We start from the raw sequence: 15,371 nt of genomic DNA on the forward strand, positions 1-15,371 counted from the left end.
AAGCATTCATAAGCATCTGGCTTTTAGGACTGGTGCAGACACACACTGGCTATGAATGGTTTGCTTTTTTTAAACCAGGAGCTTCAGCATTTACTGACATTTTGGGTGAGATGATTCTTTGTAAGTAGACTCTCCTGTGCCTTACATTTCACAGCAGCCCTGGCATCTACCCATTTGAAGCATCCCTTGTTCCACCATCCTTGGGACAGTCAAAATGCCCTCCAGACAGCCCCGGGAAGCAAAATCATCTTTTGTTAAGCACTGTCTTCCTAAGTGTTAGCTTCCTCATCTGTACAGCAGAACTAAGGAGAGTGGAGACCTGCTGTTGGCTTAAGGTGAAATGATTCATTTGAAATGCTAATAGGCTACATGAATACAAACTATTGTTCTTTTGTAGACATATTTATTTATTCACACATTAAAATTTAGAGATCTTCCTATGTAACAACTTTGGCAGGTCACAGTGGACAGAATAGGATGGATGTGTTCAGGAGAAATTCTTTACAACTGCAGAATCAGGAGTTAGTATTTATAGGCACATCAGTGTTTTGAACATCAGCATAACCAGCTAAACAGTTTCAAGTGCCAAATGGGGATTTGATATAAATTTCCATTGAGGGTTATTCTAATTTGAAGATCTTTGACAATAAGGACATTGTAATGGGATTAATACTCCTAGAATCATAAATATCCATTTCCTAGAAGCTTATTAATTTCCAGTTATTGATTAATTAATTTCCCTTCATGTTTGTTAAGTTGCTGGAAATTTCAGACACAGTAGGCAAGACCTCAAAAGCATGCTGCTCAGAATGAAGCTGTAGACCTCTGGTAGGTCTTCTGGTAGAATTTTCCACCTCTAAAAAGAGTTAAGGAGGTCAGAAGACATGGCTGTAGAGCAAAGAGCCTAGAGGGAAGGATGGCTAAGGTGTTCAAATCAAGAGCAAAATCTATTTGGTATTGTTGAAAGGACAAAAGGAATCTCAGGTCAAGTCCATGCATAGCAGGAGCAAGTATGACACAGAGGCAGGAATGGAAAATTTCTGAAGGAAACCTAGAGTATCCTGATTTTTATGTATTTTGCTGGGATCTAGAACTCCTAACATGCTCATGAGATCTTAACAGCTAGAAGGTCTTCCTGGTGTACTCTTTATTCCTTCATTTTTTTAAATAATGTGACCCCCCAAAAAAATCATGCAAGAAGAGGTCCTTTGCACATAATTCTTTTTTATTTTCTAACACAAAAAGAAGGCTGCTGAATACAACTGTTAGGTGCATCTGTCTCCTTGTGCAAGCCACGGTTGCATAATGCCAAGCAAATGCTTATAAAAGAATCAGAAGCACAAACAAAATGAATTTTAAAAAGATGAAAAGAGTATGAGTATCTTGTTACTGGTAGTGACAACTCAAATAGACCAAAAACATGAGGTAACACTGGAAAACTGAGGGCACAGAAGTAAAGACAATCACCAGAAATGGGGACCTGGATTTGGGGTTTATTTAGTTCCCATAATAGGAGTTTAAAATATACAAATCCATAAATTTGGAGCAGTGGTGGAATATCTAAACTGAAATGATTTTTTTTCCTCCTCATTTAAATCCATTATGCTTCTCAAGAAATACTTACTTCACCTGATGTAGCTTCTATAGCAAATGTGCAGTTGTACTGTATATTTTAAAACAACTGTAGTGGTTTTTTTTTTTTTTTTGATCGACAATATTGGAGAAGAAAAAGGATATTGCTTTAGAATCTGAGACTGTCTGGGACTTTAAATTTTAGCAGATAGAGAAAACTTCCGTGTGATAGGGGACATTTTCCTCTTGGGTTTAAACCTGTAATAAAATGTTGCTGACAGACTAATTATAAGTGTTTTATATATTTCCTGCATATGTGCTCCTCTCTAAACCAATTTAATTCCCATTAATGCTAATCTTGTTAATACCCTCTCAGAGAGTAAAGGGATACTCTTAATAAACTATAGATTTATCTGAGCTATTTAGATGGGAGATGGGCAGTTACAGAAGGGAGAAGAGGAAAAGCTACCATTTTATCCACATCTGCATTTCTCAGAATATTTCTCCAATATGAATGAATATTAGGTTATTCATAGGTATAAATAAATAGGAAGTGGGGGGAAAAATAAAGTGAAAAAGTAAGTCTTCCACCCATGAAAAATAAAGGCATTATAAATGAGTTGCTGATTGACTTTTTTTTTTTTTTTAGTACTAGCTCCAAGGTTAGAAATGAGATATTACAATGAGCAGCAGATTTTCTTTGCTAAAAAGAGGTAAAGAAAAATGAGCTTAATACTTGGAAACTCATTCTGAAGTGGATTTTTCTTTTAACAAAAGAAGTTAAAGAACGCCTAGCTGAGTTATGCTCCAGCCACATCTGTCCTGTTCTAAGCTGACAGTCCATGTGATCAATACAAGAATCCAATAATTCCTCTCAACCTCAGTCAAGTTGATTTCCCTATCTCAGAGTATATCCCAAGCCAAGACTGAGTCTCAAGTGATGTTTTGTCCAGATCTGAGTGGTTTCCAGGATCCCATGTAACTCCTGTGGTGGAATGCCATAAGGATCACCGGGAGCCTAGATATCAATAGAAGACCCTCTCTGTCCATCTATATCATCCCCAAACTAGCTAATTGTTTCTAAAACATTCTATTTCTCTTTCTCTGTGAAAAAGTCACATGACAGAGGGAACAAATGGAAGATGGGGTTTTGTCCAGGGTCCACCATCTGGCCTAATGCTAAGCCATTTAACCTCCCTGAGACTCAGTTTCCTTACCTGGAAAATGGGGAACATAAATTCTATGTACTATGTTCTTACACCACATAGTGTAAGGATAAAAAAAGATACTTTGTCATAACTCTGAAGTGGTAATTTAATAATAAAGAGACATTATTATTATTATTACTATTATTATTATTGGGGAAATTTAAGAAAAATGGCACAGGAGAAAATTACAGGGAGAAAAACATAAGTCTGAGTATCAATTTTATCTGTGCCTTGAGATGGAGATTGGTTGATTTACCCCTAGAATTTTCGTTGTTTTAATGGCAACAGATGCTCATACTGTGCAATTGTGTATATATAAATCATAAAAGAAAAACTGAAATATTTAGATGAGTGAAATTTTCTTTTTCGTTTGGTGTTGGTTACACATGAAGACGGAGGTGAAGGTGAGAATAATCGCTTAACATTCATTAAAAAAAATACTGAAACAAATATTTTCAGCACAAATATTAAACTGCTTTTTCTCTACCGACTGATAAAAAAATATATTATATTTTCATATTTTTTTTTTCTTTTTAAATTATATGATTATCCATCCCAGCCAAAGTCGTGCCCGGTCATCTGGTAGAACTTCAGGTTGAAGGGCCGGTAGAACTCCCGCAGTCTCTGCACCACCTCGCGGTCGATCTCGGGGTGGGTCCTGCCCTTGGTTTTGCCCAGGCAGTGGGGTTTGCTGCTGCCCTCGGCCTTCTTCAGGCAGGGGAAGCCCTTGGTCTTGTTGAAGTAGAAGTGCTTGTCGGTGATGATGCGCTTGAGGCCCAGGAAGTCCTGCACGCGGCCCAGCTCGCCGGCGGGGTCGCTGATGAGCCGCTCCCCGCTGACGAAGAGCATCTGGCCGAGCGGGAAGTGCCGCAGCCAGTGCTCCAGGTGCTTGGCGTAGATGCCGATCTGGATGGCGCTCCACGACGTGTCGATGAGGCCCGTAGTTCGGTTTTTGAACGTCAAGCTCTCGAAGGTGGGGATGTCGGGCCGCTTGGAGAGCGTCTGCGTGTAGTCCGAGATGGCCCTGGTCACCGGGTCGCGCACCACCACGATGAGCTTGGTGTCCTTGGACATGGCCGAGATGCGCGCGGGCGCTTCCCGGGTCACAAAGTAACTGGGCGTCTTCTCCATGGTGATCTGGCCGTCCAGGGTTCTGGGCATCAGGTCCCTGAGAAGAGCAAAAGGACTTGTTAGAGCCTGGAAAAGGAGCGAATTCCCCTGATTGACATCAAGGGGGAGTGCATGGAGAGGGGAGGACCCACATGGCCTACACCCCCCTACATACTAGATGTGTAACTGCCACAAGTTGTGTGAACACTCTGCGCCTCTGGTTCTTCATCTGCTCAACTGGAAGTAAAAATCATGTCGATCGCATATGGTTATGGTAATGATTAAACGAGTTAGTATACCTCCATAGCCTTGAACAGTGCCTGGCACAGAATAAATGCTAAGTAGTTTGTATTTTTTTGAATTACGGTAAGAAATAAACTTCATAAAATTCTTTAGATGAATTAGAAAACTATAATAAACAATTATACTGCTATAAGATATTAAGATACCCAGAGTCCTTTCTATAGATTTTATAACAAACTATTATATTTAAAATAATATCATAGCATATTACACAAAACACTTACTGAATTTTCCTGTATCACACTACTTATTAAATAATGTATATTTTATCTGATAATTTGAAATGTCATCTTTACAGTCGTCTAAATATCTTGGATCTCTCTACATCTAAATATCTTGTGTTATCATGTTATAGCATATTTTCATGGATGCCAAAGTAAATTTTGACTCTTGTTCAAAATGTTCTTGATGATTCTTTTCTGTTTATTTTTCCTGATGAATGTTAGAATCACTTTGTCATCTTGAAAAACAATCTCCTTGGAGTCTGGATGGAGCAGATACTGTTACTAGATCAAGCATGTGATCTTCTGAGAACTGATGGTCTCAGCCAGTCACAAAGTATGAGACAGAGAGATAAAACCAACTTATTCTTCCAACATAAGTGTATGGCCATTAAACCCACTATTTATTCACTGTCTAATTTCAAGTTTTATAAGAAATAGGTGGTATTAGCATACATGTCTTTGGGGGCTTTATTGCAATGACTAAATATATTTTGATCCACAGATAAAAAGAATCAAATTTATAACTGTCCTTATATTGAGTTCACTTTTATTCTTAGAATGAACTGCCTTTGATCATGGTACACTACTCTTTTAGTATAATTCTAGATTTTGAGCATAATTATTTTGTTCTACATATTCATACTCATTAATGAGATGTTCCTATGGTTTGCCTTTTGCTCAAGAGCTTAATTGATTGTTAAAATATGAATTATTACACAAGTAAATGAATTGAGACATTATATATTATTTTATATCCTAGTGAAATTTAAGTAACATAATTTTTCATTTCTTCAAAATTTGATGGACGCCATCATTAACACTGGTGCTTTTGGGGGTAAGAGTAGAAAAAAGGTAAAATCATCATATATCTTTTTAGTTTCTTTTGTAGTGAAAAGTATTTTGAAATCCTTTGCTTTGGGGGGTCTGTCAATTTTGGCAATTTACAATTTTTTAAAAATCACCCAGTTGAGTAGTTGAAATGTTAGCCCCAATCTCAACCATAATTCTGTGGTTTTCTGCCCCTTTTCTGTTTTATAGGTTAGATTATCTTTTTAAATTCACTGGTTTACATTTTATTTTTAACGCCCCCTTATTTCTTCTAGTTATGCTTTGTTGTTCTTCCAATTTATTTAACTTAATTCTTAGTTCATTTATTTTCAATCTTTTGAGTAATAAAAACATTTTGAGGCTAATCTCTTGTCCTTTAAGTCAAATTCCAGAAGCTTTGATGTATACTTTTGTCATTTTCCTACTTCATAATTATTTAGTAATTGCAGTTTTGGGGGTAATCTGGTTATCAATTTCTATTTTGACTTTGTAATAATAAAAGCACTTTGTGTTATGTGAGTTTGCCTTTCTTGATGTCCTATAATTTTGTCCCACCTTCATTATTTGCTAACTGTATATTATAAACAATTTCAAATATGCACATAGAAAGAACCCAGAAAGAATTGTAACATAATTCCATGTACCTGATGTCCAGCTTTGAAAATTAATACTTGGTGGCTGATTTCATTTTATTCAGTACCTCCGTTTCTACTCCCCCACTACCTGAAATGGATCATTTTGAAGTCTTTCTCAGACATCCTATCAGTTGGCTCATAGACATTCAGATACTTATCTGCATTATATCTGATATAAATTCTTCAACATCTGTAACGTTAAACCACTGGGTTACCCATCCTGCCTTGGTTTAATGATTGCTTTTGCTTTCTTAATGTTTCAGTAAGATTAGCTTTACTTTTCTTTGAAAGCAGAAAATGCTAATTAGATGTCTGATTGGTGTTGATTTTTTAAAAAGAAAATTTTGATTCTTTTTTCAAAAGAACTTTTTTGTGCTCCATTCGTCACTCTTTAAGCATACCTTAAAGACTGGATAAGGTTAAGCAAAGGCCAAAGAGTTAGATGTTGACAGAAGAGACACAGATTGTCGTCACCACCTATCCAGTGCTATGTGACAGGAACTAAGGTTTTGTCCCTGTGTAACTCCCTTCATAGAATTGAGATATTAGCTAGGCCAACCTACTTTGGTAACTTAGCTTATGCTTTTAGATGAGCCAGGAAATCTCTCCAGAAGTTTTTGGAATAAGTCAATGAAAGAAATTTGATCAAATGTGTGAAAAGGTTTTTTACTGTAAAAGCAAATATTAAATATCACTGAAGTGATAAGGGGTTATTTGTTGATTAAAATGAAGCCAGCATAAAATAATCTTGCCTGCATTCTTATAATCTATGAGTTTTAGCTACTCTAGCTAATATTTTGGTCAGTAAAATAGAGATAACATACTTCGCTCGGGAGCTACTGGCTGGTAATCTCAGCCTTTCTATTTTCTTGTCTCTGGGGGAATGCACAGGGCCCCAGCTGCCTTTCAGCAGAGATGAAAGTTGTAGATTGTGCTGGGCCAGAAGAAATACTGCTAATATCTCTGCGGAAAGAAACCATATTTTAAATTATCTCAGCAGAGTAAGGGAAAGAGCTATCCAAGTAGGAGGAGTTTGAAGAGGAAATGGCTAAAATAGAATTTCAGAAGCAAAACACACTAATAACTGTCATCTATAGGATGAGGAACACTGGCTTAGCATGGGGAAAGGTGGGGGGAGCAGGGTTAACTATTAGTTGCCTGCAAACTACTTTTTATGAAACGAAGAAGAGTCTAAATAAACAAGCTTCCATTGTAAAGAATAGATGCTCTGTTGAAGAACTCACAACGGGATTCTTTATAAAAAGTAGTCTCCTTTTAAAATTTCCTTATTCGCTGTTTTATTTAAATCTGAATTTTAATGTTCAAAAACGATCTCGCCTATCACATAAAGTCTCATGTAATTCAGAATATCATTGTTCAAACTGCTTAGGAGAGCTTAGACGTTGTCCTTCCTTACCTGAGGGAGATATGTGCTGTGACTATGTTGTGTGCAAGGGCTAGGGCCTGGGATGGGCCAGGAAAGAGCATCCAAGTATCCTAGAAGCTTGGAGAAATACCAGTCAGGCTATGGGAGCAGAAGGCTGTGTGCAATGAAAAGATATATGAGGTTTGCCTGAAGATGGGAGAAGCTGGGATGAGGAGTGAGGCATTCAACTGGCCAGTGGGCGAGAGCGGTCCTGGGAGGCACTGATTCCCAGGCTAACAGTGTAGCTACTCCACCTTCCTCTCTAAATAGTAAAAAGGATTTGGAGATATGTACAGTAGGTATGGGATGGGGAAATGGGTAGTACTCTAAATTGCAAGGGAAAATAGGATAACATAAAAAATTATGTTTTCTCCTGAAAACCAGGATAAGAATGGGCTTCTCAGACAAATTAAGGATTATCTCAAGGTGGGTTGCACACATTTGCACTTTTCTCTCAAAGGATGCAGTAAGAATTCACAATAGCCAAAGAGAGAAGCAATCCCAAGTGTGCATTGATAAATAAGTTAATAAAAAGGTGAACAGTGGGACTCCCTGGTGGCACAAGGGGTTAAGCGCCGCACTGTGAAGCTATTCGCAGCCTCTGCAGCATGAGTTTGATCCCCGGCCAGCCAGGGAGCAACCCACATGGCAAGGCAGACCTCTCCTGGCTCACCCGCTGCTCCCCTCAGCATTGTACTTCAGTCAGTCTGCCTGTTCTGTTCCCCTCTCTGTCTCTGGTGAATCCTCTCACCCCCCACATCTCTGGCCTGTACCCCAGCTGTTGAATGCATAAATAAATACTTAAAAAAAAAAAGGTGAGCAGAGAACATTATGCTAAATGAAATACTTCAGTCACAGAAGAAGAAATCTGTATGGTTACACTTATAAGAGATACCAAGGAGTCAAATTCATAGAGAAACTAGAATGGTAATTTCCAGGAGCTGGAGAAGGGGATTGGAGAGTTGTTTATTGGGTATAGTTTTAGTTTAGCAAGATTTTAGTTCCAGAGAGTAATTGCTCAACAGTGTAAATGTACTTAACTCTTGCGAACTGTACTCTAACAATTAAGATGGTAAGTTTTATTTTTGTCTATTTTACCATAATTTATTTCAAAAAATCACCAAGAGGACAATGACTTCAGTTTCATCAATAGAATTTAATTAGACAAAGGAGCCTTTTTGGCTTTGCATATCATTAAACATTAGAACAAATACTAATGTTTGACAAGGAGGTTGTGGCTTTGCTTTCCTCTTGCTAGACCAAAGGGGAATATAATGATGGATGAGATTTTGTGGAAATATCTGAAAACAGAAAAGTGGCCAGTCTCTGCCCACTTTCAGTGACATGACCATGAGATGGCCATTTAATCTCTTAATCTCAGTTTCTTCACCTCACCAGAAAAATCAGGCCAGCATCTGGGAAATCTGTAAATGGGGTGGTGGCATGACCATGGCTACCGGGGACACACTAACTACTGTTGTTAAGACACCCCATGTGGGCCTCCCTGGTGGCACAGCGGTTGAGCGCTGGGCTGAGAAGCTGCCCACAGCCTCTGCAGTGACGGTTCAATCCCCAGCCGCTGGCGAGGGTCCCACATGGTGTGCAGACCTCTCCTGCCACGCTCACTGCTCCCCTCAGCAGTGTACTTTGTCACTCTGCCTGTTCTGCTCCCCGCCCTGGCTCTGGTGAGTTCTCTTACCCTCCCGCACTTCTTACTGTACCCAGTGCTTGTATAAATAAATAAATAAATCTTAAAAAAAAAAAAAAAGACACCTCATGTTGGGAATTTCCACCTGCCAGGAGAACTTAATCTAGTGCAGTAACCAGGGTCCAGAGGCGATTAGAGACCTTCTGGCATGTCCCTGGGACATCAGCAAACAGGTCCACTAGAGTCATCCTACATAGAACCTTTGGGAAGTTGGAGGTGCCGAGATGGCAAAGTCAAATTCCTTGGAAGGGCAGAGATTGGCGAGTTAATGGTGTGAGAGAGAGGGGCTCAGTTTTAAAGGGAATCAATTTCCTGCCATGCTAAATGGTACGGTTGAACCAAGAGGAAAACTGGTCATACTTCCATTGATTCACGATGCCCTGGCCACTCAGTATTTAGGGCTTCATTTGGGGTCTGCTGAGTCATACTGGGATAAGTCCTTATGGACCTAGGATTATTTGAGTGGTTGTTTATGCTGTGGGAAATGTTATGGCTAAGTGGAAGCCATGATAGACCTGCTACATAGTTTGCTTTTCTCTCCTCAAGCCTTGAGTCAAGTGAGCAGTCTGTGGGAGGGATACTAAAATGACCCAGAAGGTTCTCTTAATGCTGCGCTTCTGAAAGGACAGGCCTCCTCCAGGCTGGTCCTCATTGACAGCCCCTGAGGCACGGTCTTCCCTGGAATAAAATGCTCACCACTCCAGCACTGTCTGCACCCCACAACCTCATGGTCAGGGGCACCCAGTAGTAGTCCTCACAACACTCAGCAGCCATTGTGCATACAAGTAACTCAAGAAAGTATGAAAAAGGGATTCCACCTCATGTGTTTTACCCTTCTTACCCATTCAGACCATCTTCCCAGAATTCCTTCTGTCCAGCTGCTGTCTTCCTACTCCCCTGTCCTCCCACTGGAACTACTACTGATCCCCCCTAGAGGTACTTTCTCCTAAAAACAGTACCCTTCCCCATATTATTTTTTTTAATTACTGTTTTGTGTGTGTTTCTTTTTTTTTTTTTTTAAAGATTTATTTATTTATTTATACAAGGCACTGGGTACAGTCAGAAGCGTGGGAGGGTGAGAGAATTCACCAGAGCCAGAGCGGGAAGCAGAGCAGGCACAGGGACCGAAGTACACTGCTGAGGGGAGCAGCGGGCGGCAGGAGAGGTCTGCGCACCATGTGGGACCCTCCTCCGGTGGCTGGGGAGCAGTCGGGGATCAAACCGGTGCTGCAGAGGCTGGGGGCAGCTTCGCAACCCAGCGCTCAACTGCTGTGCTACCGGGGAGGCCCCCCTATATTATTTTTAATAAATGGTTTTGGGCAGTTGGTTATCCATGTGGAAAACAGAAATCTTGATCTCTTACCATGTACAAAAAGCAATTCCAGGTAGCCTGCAGATATAAATATGAATAAGAATACTAACTTCTGGAAGAAAACCTAAGAGAACATATTAATGATTTTGAGGGAGGCAAACATTTCTTAAAGGAGTAATCATAAAGAAAATAATGAATTGGACTGAATTAAAAGAATAGGAACTTTATTGTCACCAAATTCTATCATTAAAACAGTAAAAAGGCAAGTTTCAGAGTGAGAGAAAATATTTAAAATACCTATGTCTGATAAAAGATTCATATTTAATATATACTATAGGGGCTCCTATAAATAGATGAGTTCAAAAAAACTATAGCATAAAAGAAAAATGCAGCAATGTATTTCAGTCATTTTGCCTGTTCTGTTCCCCATTCCGTCTCTGGCGAGTCCTCTCACCCCCTGCATCTCTGGCCTGTACCCCAGCTCTTGTATGCATAAATGAATAAATCTTTAAAAAAAAAAGAAAAATGGACTTGAAAATACAGTATCCAAATAATAAGTAAATGTATGAGAAGTTGCCAAAGTTTCTTCATCAAATAGAAATACAAATTAAAGTTACACACCTGAATGGTTAAAATTTACCACAAAGAATTCTGAGTGTGGGCAAGCGGGGGGGAAACTTGCTCTCTGTTGGTGTGAGTATAAATTGAAATAATGACTTTGGAAAACTGTCTGGTACTGCCTACCCAAGCTCAACATGTACAGAGACTATAATCTAGAAATTTCACTCTGAGGACTATACTCAATAGAAATCAGGTAAATGTTCACCGACATTCATAGTTATCATGACTGCTGAAATGCAAGCTACCTAGACCCACCTAGCCTTCTATTTTTGCTGTTCTATACATATATAAAAATGCATATCTATGTTCAAAAATATGTTTGTATGTATATGAAATACTAGGCGGAATTGACATGAATGACTGAAAATATGAGATGAATTTCATAAATACAATGTTAATAAATATACCCATTACCAAAAATGTATGTGCTATATGATTCTATGATTCCCTTATAAAAACTTCAGAAATAAGCAAAGCCAATACCTAGATTGTTAGATGTTCAGACAGTGGTTGCCCTTCGGGAAATTAGCAGTGAATGAAGGGAGTTCTAGGGGCTCCTGGACAAAAACATCCCAGTGTGTGACCAGGGTGCTGGGTACATGAGTGTATGGTCTTTGTGAAAGTCATTCAGCTGTATCCCAGGATCTGTGTTCTTGAATGGATCCGTGTCCTTGAATTTCCATCGGACTTCAACAAAATGTTTACCATGGTGATTAAAAAAATAAAACAAGTGGACCCATTTTCCATAATTCTCCACAGAAAACATGCCTTTCAAAGGACTGACATTTGCTTAAACCCACTGTGAGTCCAATTGTGTGGAAATTCAGATCTTAAGAAAAAGGAGGGCCTCCCCTGGTGGCACAGTGGTTGAGCGCTGGGCTGTGAAGCTGCCCGCAGCCTCTGCAGTGCCAGTTCCATCCCCAGCTGCCAGCGAGGGTCCCACATGGTGTGCAGACCTCTCCTGCCGCCCGCTGCTCCCCTCAGCAGTGTACTTCGGTCCTTCTGCCTGCTCTGCTCTCCCCTCTGGCTCTGGTGAATTCTCTCACCCTCCCGCGCTTCTGACTGTACCCAGTGCTTGTATAAATAAACAAATCTTTTAAAAAAAGAGAGAGAGAAAAAGGAGTTGAGTTCTTATAGTGAGGAAACTGTGGACCCTCAGTGACCACTTCTTCATTCCAGGTAAGGTGTCAGGCCAGGATCTGCCTGGCCTCTTCCCACCCATGGGTCACCGACTCCCAAGGTGCCATGGACACAGGCTGTGTGCTTGCGCGGTCACAGAGGGTGTGTTCAGAGTGTGCATGTGAGTCCAGCAGCTGCTTTTACCTATAATCTTTACACACCCATAGGGTAGATGAAGTAGGCATTTCAATCCATAATTCCTCTGATGAGGAAGCTGAGGCTCCAAGAGGCTATGCAGTACATACAAACCCCCACCGTCAGGATGCAGACGGTGAAGGGTAACCTAGTGCCACATTACATCTCTTGCATCAATAAGAGAAAGTCAGCAGACAAGGTGGATAGGAAAATACATGGAAGATGGCTTGGATGAAACCAATTTGACAGATGGAGAACATGAGAACATAAGAAAGTTATTTGGACAATAGTCATGATGATCCTGAAAGACTCAAACTCTGAATTGAATACAGATGAAGAAATTTGTCTGCTTGAACAAGGGAATTGTATGAAATTAGACTGAAAAGTCGATGGTATGATTAATGTCAGCGATAAATTAAATCTGAGGCAGTTCACACATTACAATAGGGCAAGAAAAGAACGCAGGCAGTCCAGTGCTTAGGGGGTCCTTCCAATATAATACAAGCTTGAGGAGCTGAAGACCTAGCTGAGACTGCTGACCATGGGGGAAAGGTGGGGGGCAACTGCAGAAACACTGAAGAGAGAACTGAGGGGGCTGCACAGCTGATTTATGAAGGGAACAAAGAAGAGTTTTCAGAGAAGATCCCCAAGTTTTAACAGTGAAAAATGACAGAAAATTTACTTTAAAAAAAGTTATTTTGAAGAACAAAGTAGATCCCTCTCCCTATGGAAAAAAAAAAATTGTAAGTTTCTCTTTTAGGAGAGTTGAGGCTCATTTTAGAAAGGTAAGATTTCTGCCTAAGAAATCTAATGGAGACAAAAATAGTCTAGGTTTTATTCTAAAGTAGGGTAACGAAAGAACACCTATCTTCCGGAAGACAACATAGTTTTATAGGAAACTCAAAATGGACCAGCACTGCGGAATGGATCTTAATTCTGCTATCAAAAAGCTGTGAGATCTAAACCAGATCACTTTAGTTCTGTGATCTCTTTAGTTTTTGGTTTCTTCTTAAGCAAAATGAGACGATTGCCCTCCACGTCTCTAAGGTCTTTTCTCCACAGAGAGCCCATGAACTTTAAGCCGTTCAAAGTTTCGCACAACCTAAAACTGCTAAGTTCTGAAGTGTGACCCCACCAATCAAATGAAGAGATTTGTGTAAATCATCAGGCAGGCAATTCTGCATCAACAGAATTGATTTCCAAATCAATGAAGTTTGAATGAATGCAGTTCAAATAATTGATGCCAAGAGAAAGTGCTGAAGTTAGTTCAAATGAAAGCTCAGTTGGCATTTCCCTAGCTCCTGGAGGCACAAAAGACAGAAAGTCAAGTCAGTGAGTTGGGGGTTTCCTTGCACTGGCTAAGCAATGGCGTGGAAGCCCTGCTACTACCCATGCTTCTGCTGTGCCTGAAACATCACAATACAATGTCACAGCAAGCAGGTGAGGTTCAGAGAGGGCTGCATTAAAAATAACAGATGCAGGGCATACAAGAACTCGAGTTCCGGTGTCTTAGGAAGAACATGAACAAAATAGAAGCACACGAACACTTACTAAGCAGCACCACATCCAAGATCTGATGTATTATTTCCTGCATCCTGTTATTGGCCATCTTTGTCAAAACATGAGTATTAAATGTGCTGCTTCCTTATTCATCTCAGAGTGCAAATCATCGTTCATGGAATGTTGCAAACAGGTAAATGCATGACATGTTTTTCATCAGCCTTCTTCCACAAGGGAAGACATGCTGCAGGGAAACTCCCAGAGTTGCAATGGGAAGGTAATTTACCTTGAGGAATAAATAAATCTGGCCCATATGCATATATCTTCTTAGTCTATACAACCAAACAGAACCACGTGTCTGGTCTTGAAAGCCTCTGGCAGCAGAAAATTCTAGGAAAAATACACTCTGGCCGTGGCCTTGGTGTGGAGGTGGTGCCTGTGGGCCCCAGGCTGAGCAGCGGCAGGGTAGCTGCTGCAGGCTCAGTGCTGTCAGCCGCCCACCCCCAGGTCAAGCCCCATCACATCAATATTTCGTTTCCTGCTGTTATGTGGAGCCTCACTCAAAACGTGACTTGTAAGGCTGGAAAGAAAATTCCCTTTCGTAGTTGTTTGAATTGGCTTCTGTAGGAGCGGAAGACTTATGTGTTTGAACTGGCTCCTGCTGACCGATCTAGACGTGAAACTCTCATAATCAAACTGTCATCAAGATAAGTCAAACAGCAGAATTAGCAATTGGTGCACTGCCTGATGCCGTTGATAGCAGGGTCCTTCTAGAACTCTGGGCAGTCAGGGAAAGGAGAAAGAGGTGGTTCTTGTTCTCACCATGCTTTATGACAAAGACCAGTTAGAAGTTTGTTTAAGTTATGCTTACTGAATTTGTCTTTTCGTTATTTTTTTTTAATTATGTTTATCGAGATAACAATTTACAACACTGTCTATCTTTCAGGGGTCTGCAGTCACTCTCTACAAATGTATGTTCATGTTCATAGGATGCCCAGCACCAAAACACCAACCATCTTCCACTAGAGTCCTCGAACCCTTTGCCTCCACCCCCCTTTTTTCCCTTCTGGTATAGAAATAAATGTTAATAATGATTCTAAATCTAAAAAGTGACTGTAAATAGCAGACATGAAATTTAGTTAAATTTATCGGGGTCTAAAACCTGATAAATATTTACAAAAATATTTACAAGGGGGCCTCCCCGGTGGTGCAGCGGTTGAACGCTGGGTTGCAGGGCTGCCCGCAGCCTCTGCAGCACTGGTTCGATCCCCGGCTGCTCCCCGGCCACCGGAGGAGGGTCCCACATGGCGCGCAGACCTCTCCTGCTGCCCGCTGCTCCCCTCAGCAGTGTACTTCGGTCCTTCTGCCTGCTCTGCTCCCCGCTCTGGCTCTGGTGAATTCTCTCACCCTCCCGTGCTTCTGACTGTGCCCAGTGCTAGTATAAATCTTTAAAAAAAAATTACACGGTCTTAGGGATGTGTGTGTGTGTGTGTTTGTGGGGCATGGTGGGAGGGGGGAGATGAGAGAGAGATTACAGGGAAGAAGAGGAGACCAAAAAGATGGGAGAAAACATGAGAAGAATGTGCTGGAGAAAACAAAGTAAGAGGACT

At 40.5% G+C, this 15,371-nt stretch overlaps 1 protein-coding gene across 1 annotated transcript in view; it reads right to left on the bottom strand.

Annotated features, from left to right (window-relative positions):
* Positions 1-385: 385 nt before the first annotated feature.
* HS3ST3A1 (heparan sulfate-glucosamine 3-sulfotransferase 3A1) overlaps positions 386-15,371 on the bottom strand; it is an 89,425-nt gene continuing 74,439 nt past the window's right edge. Inside the window, exon 2 of the mRNA XM_054689383.1 lies at positions 386-3,948. Within this exon, the coding sequence (XP_054545358.1) occupies positions 3,327-3,948 (622 nt within the window). The 3' untranslated portion in view covers positions 386-3,326. The remainder of the gene's footprint in view (positions 3,949-15,371) is intronic.

Source organism: Talpa occidentalis, unplaced genomic scaffold (genome assembly GCF_014898055.3).
Source record: "Talpa occidentalis isolate TD23 unplaced genomic scaffold, MPIMG_talOcc4v2.1 talOcc4.7, whole genome shotgun sequence".
Classification (NCBI taxonomy): Eukaryota; Metazoa; Chordata; class Mammalia; order Eulipotyphla; family Talpidae; genus Talpa; species Talpa occidentalis.